This window comes from Oncorhynchus masou, unplaced genomic scaffold, assembly GCF_036934945.1.
Source record: "Oncorhynchus masou masou isolate Uvic2021 unplaced genomic scaffold, UVic_Omas_1.1 unplaced_scaffold_1896, whole genome shotgun sequence".
NCBI lineage: Eukaryota > Metazoa > Chordata > Actinopteri > Salmoniformes > Salmonidae > Oncorhynchus > Oncorhynchus masou.
The window spans coordinates 46,680-51,679 of record NW_027008396.1 but is presented as its reverse complement, the minus strand read 5'-3'; the positions used below and the strand labels follow the sequence as shown (position 1 = coordinate 51,679).

General features: G+C 41.1%; 1 protein-coding gene across 1 annotated transcript in view; it reads left to right on the top strand.

The window, feature by feature from the left end:
* The window catches only part of LOC135532529 (oxysterol-binding protein-related protein 3-like), a 70,247-nt gene that overhangs the window by 31,266 nt on the left and 33,981 nt on the right, over positions 1-5,000 (top strand). Inside the window, exon 11 of the mRNA XM_064960007.1 lies at positions 3,996-4,106. Within this exon, the coding sequence (XP_064816079.1) occupies positions 3,996-4,106 (111 nt within the window). The remainder of the gene's footprint in view (positions 1-3,995; positions 4,107-5,000) is intronic.

The window sequence follows — 5,000 nt, the reverse complement described above, 5'->3', positions numbered from 1 at the left end:
GTTTTCTTTTTCTATTGTTTCCCATGTGAAAGAGGTCTTCTGACCTCAATGAGAGAACCTGGTTCAAAAAGTGATTAAAAAAAAGTTAACATTACAACAAAGTGCAAGATGATATATTTTTCCCTTTGCACAATGCTCTGCACTAGACACGTGTCCATAAGACTGCAGCTGTGCTTGGTTGGGTCATGTTCTCCTCTCTTATTTAACCAGGCAAGTCAGTTAAGAACAAATTCTTATTTTCAATGACGGCCTAGGAACAGTGGGTTAACTGCCTGTTCAGGGGCAGAACGACAGAGATGTACCTTGTCAGCTCAGGGATTTGAACTTGCAACCTTTCGTTTACTAGTCCAACGCTCTAACCGCTAGGCTACCCTGCCGCCTCAAATAATCAGCATCCAATGTTCTAAAATATAGATATAAGCCTTATGCAAGTTCTCATCTCGTCAACCGGGTACAGTGGGGCAACAAAGTATTTAGTCAGCCACCAATTGTGCAAGTTCTCCCACTTAAAAAAATATTTAATAATTTGCTATATAAATTCATAAATAATCCTACCATTTGATTTTCTGGATTTTTTTTCTCATTTTGTCTGTCATAGTTTAAGTGTATCTATGATGAAAATTACAGGCCTCTCTCATCTTTTTTTAAGTGGGAGAGCTTGCACAACTGGTGGCTGACTAAATACTTTTTTGCCCCACTGTATAGGTTATTCCAAACGTCATTTTTGGGACTATAAATTGACTGTCAACATTTATTTCCAATAGTATTGTACTTAATGAGGTAAAAACTGCTGAGATGTATTTATTTAGATTATATACCAGAAATCACCTAAATGGGTTTGCCCTGCCTATCATGAGCCACATCATTTAACATTATTTGAATGAACATTCAACATTGCCAAGGGAATTATTGCATCACAATACCAGGTAGCCATTGCGAGTGTACCAATTAGGTTATCAGTCAAATTGACCCTTTGCTCAGCCCTGCCCCATACTTTTGAGCAACCAATCGCAGCGCTCCAATGGATAGCAACTGTCGTTGAGTCCCGACTCCTCGGACAAGCTCATGTTGAAATCAAATCACATACAAGCCATTGAGGGCTATGACAAAAAACTGAGAGTTTTCTTTAAAAATAAATGGCAAAATAATGTAACAGTTCACCAGGGGCACCTGCTACTGTGATTCCTGAAACACAGAGCCTGTTAATGAAGTATTTTTCACATAAGAAATTATACTTTTGTTACATTGTTTGCTAGCTCAGCTGATTATCTAGCTAGCTCTCAGTCTCATTGACCACAAAACGTTGTGTCAAGCTAAAATAGCTCCTCTACAGGATTAACAACTCAACTCGAACCTGTCTACCTATAGCAATTAGTTATTCCTTGTTATGAATCCTCCAGACCTGATGGATGCTGCTCTGCCTTACAACTGAGCTAGTTTACAGCTAGGAACTGTTCCTCAACCTCAACAGTAAAGCCCTACAGTAAAGTGGGCTATCCTCATAGCCTAGTGTTTATGCTGCCTCACTCCCGTTCCACCTGGGGCCTTCTCAGGATCGTCCAGGCCAGAGCTTCCACCGTAGACCACAATACGATAAGAGGCCCCTATTTCCTGTGTTGACTCCGCCCAGAATCACCCCTCCTATGACTCCTTACCAATGCACTCAGTGCTACTAGTCTAGCCTCAAAGGCCCTTTACTCTAGTATCTCAGATTCCCAATTGACTAATAAACCAGATGCTTCGATTTAAAACCTAGAGAAAAACAGTATGCTCTTGATGACACAGGTTTCAGAACAATAAAGCAAGTTTATTCAAAATTCCCAAAAAGACAAAGTCCCAGCTCAATTATGATAAGCTAAAATGGACCATGGATTAGATACCCCCACCGTCCTTATCTGAATCCCTATGAGGAGCACAGCATTTAATAACAAGAAGCATGGTCTCTGTCCTTCTACAACTACTGTATAAACAGAATTTGATAACCTTTATTTAACTAGGCAAGTCATTTAGTGATTCAAAACTCTAACAGCTACTTAAAAATTGTATCAATAAGGTAACCTTAATGATTCCTTCTGTGGAAAGGGTTCTTCATGGAACCCAAAAGAGTTATACCTGGAACAAAACTTTTTTTTTAAAGGGTTATCCGATGGGGACAGCCGAAGAAACATTTTAGGTTCCAGAGAGCCTCTGCAAAATATATATTGTACCAGTCAAAAGTTTGGACACACCTACTCATTCAAGAGTGGCTAGTTTGAAGAATCTGAAATATAAAATATATTTTGGTTTGTTTAACATTATTTTGGTTACTACATGATTCCATATGTGATATTTCGTAGTTGTAATGTCTTCAATATTATTCTACAATGTGGAAAATAGTACAAATAAAGAACAATCCTGGAATGGGTGTCCAAACTTTAGACTGGTACTGTATGTTTTTAAATAAATACATACAGTACCAGTCCCTTAACCCTACCATCCCTCCCCTATTTGGAGTAAATTAATGTACAATAACATTTAGGCTTCTACTTCCAGCTTATACATACTATATACATTTTACTGACACAGTATATTTTACATTAGTGTTGTTGTTTTTTGTCCCTCTACAAGATCTTGCATCTGTAATCCCGCTCTTAACCCTTAAAGGGGATTTTTCAGTCTTAAAGGGGCCTTTTTCAGTCAACCACTTACCACACATTTTCCTTACCCTTTCTTAAAGCACAGGCTCCTGCGAGCCGTGACGCAAGTTGCCCCTAACCCCTGAAGAGGGTGTGGGTTCCAATACCAAATGATATGAGCATTATCTCATAATGATCCGAGCCCCCTATCACTGTGGTTACCTCTCCTCCTTTTAGAAGGAGTCTGACCTGGGGATATTCAATGTCCATTATTTCTCTCAATGTTCATACTCCTCTGTGCTCCGTTTGAGAGTTTAAGTGAAACTTCTTCATGGGTGTGTGTGAGATTAGGGCCTTCTTGTCAGCACTTCCTGCCCACGCTCTCTGCTTACTAAAAATGACTCTGAAAACTAGGCCTAAACAAACTTACTCTGACGCTAGCTAGCTAGCCACTTAATACAACTTGTTTTCTCTAGATGTATACTAACATTCAGAAGTTTGGGGCCACTGAGAAATGTCATTATTTTTTAAAGAAAAGCTATTTTGTTGTCCATTAAAATAAAATAAAATTGATCAGAAATACAGTGTAGACATTGTTAATATTGTAAATGACTATTGTAGCTGGAAACGGCAGATTTTTCTGCTGTTTCCAGCTGGATGAAGGCATTTGTGGGTGAAGGCTTTTCCATGTGAGAAATTGCCAAGAAACTGAAGATCTCGTACAACGCTGTGTACCACTTCCTTCACAGAACAGCGCAAACTGGCTCTAACCAGAATAGAAAGAGAGTGGTAGGCCCTGGTGCACAACAGAGCAAGAGGACAAGTACATTAGAGTGTCTAGTTTGAGAAACAGATGCCTCACAAGTCCTCAACTGGCAGCTTCATTTAAATAGTACCCCCAAAACACCAGTCTCAACGTCAACAGTGAAGAGGCGACTCCGGGATGCTCATCACATCTCCCCACAGCTCTGTGTTCATACAGCACCTGTTTTCAGTACATGATGAATCCATTGACATAATCTATAAGTGGTTGGCTGTATTTGTGCAGAATCAAAAATATTTATATTTTTGAATTGGTAGAAACAGTATTGCGGAAAATGTTTGATAGAAAATGTTTGATTAGGAAAATAAAAAAGTATGAATCATACCAATCAGTAGAGATAAGTGGTGTTTTGGTGTCCCAGGGTCATATTCACTATGCACCAAACAGAAGATAACAGACTGCAACACGGATGATATGTCCAATAAGAAACACAAATTTTTCATTTTTCTGCTGCAAAAGGTTTTGCTACGGTGTGCACTAATGAATACGTCCCAGCATTCTGTGTGTGTGTGGCTGTGTGCTGAAACAGAACACTGGTTGTTTGTTGTTCCATCCAGGCTATAGCCCAGAACTCTGAACTGAGAGAGCGGCTGAGCAACATTCACGCTGAGTCCAGCTGCGTCCCAGAACCCTCCACTGGGCTCATAAACCTCTCTGGTCCCCTACAGGTGGGTGTGGGACGTGCATGATGACGTGCATGATGACACACCCTCCCTCCCACATCAGCATCATCAGGTTTACAAAATTCCGCTAACGTGTCAGAGGATTCTGGGTGTCAGAGGATTCTGGATTCCAGAGGATTCTGGATTTTATGAATATTCCCTCCCAATTCTAGGAATCTAAACCGTGATTTCTGGAAAAACCTGAAAACTTAACAGACTTTTACAACCGTGATCATCATCATTGGCATTATTATCCACTGAGAACAGGCTATATGATTATAATAGCATCTGACACATTTTATAATCTGCTGGCCTTAGTCCCAATACAACAGGTGTTGTCCCACTCACTGCTTGTTCAGCCCCTCTGTAATGATGAGTGGTTATCATCACAACATCTCCTTAGTTGTTACAGAGTAACAGGTTCAGTAGTGTTTTCTACTCCTAACTGTTACAATATGGATGCTTAGTGTTGACAGCTCCAACTCCTACTTATCAAGCTGAGTGTTGAGACAACAACTGATTAGACTGAGGGGATTGTTAGTTGTAAACACCTCTCCTTCTGTTCAGTTGTTATCCTTAAGAGCTCACACACACACACACACACACACACACACACACACACACACACACACACACACACACACACACACACACACACACACACACACACACACACACACACAAACAAACAGGGAGTCCATTGGTACCCTCCGGAGCTCCCAGTACTGTCTGGGTCCCCCTCTGAGCCCTGGTTAACTGTACTGTCTGGGTCCCCCTCTGGGCCCTGGTCAACAGTACTGTCTGGGTTGCCCTCTGGGCCCTGGTCAACAGTACTGTCTGGGTCCCCCTCTGGGCCCTGGTCAACAGTACTGTCTGGGTCCCCCTCTGGGCCATGGTCAA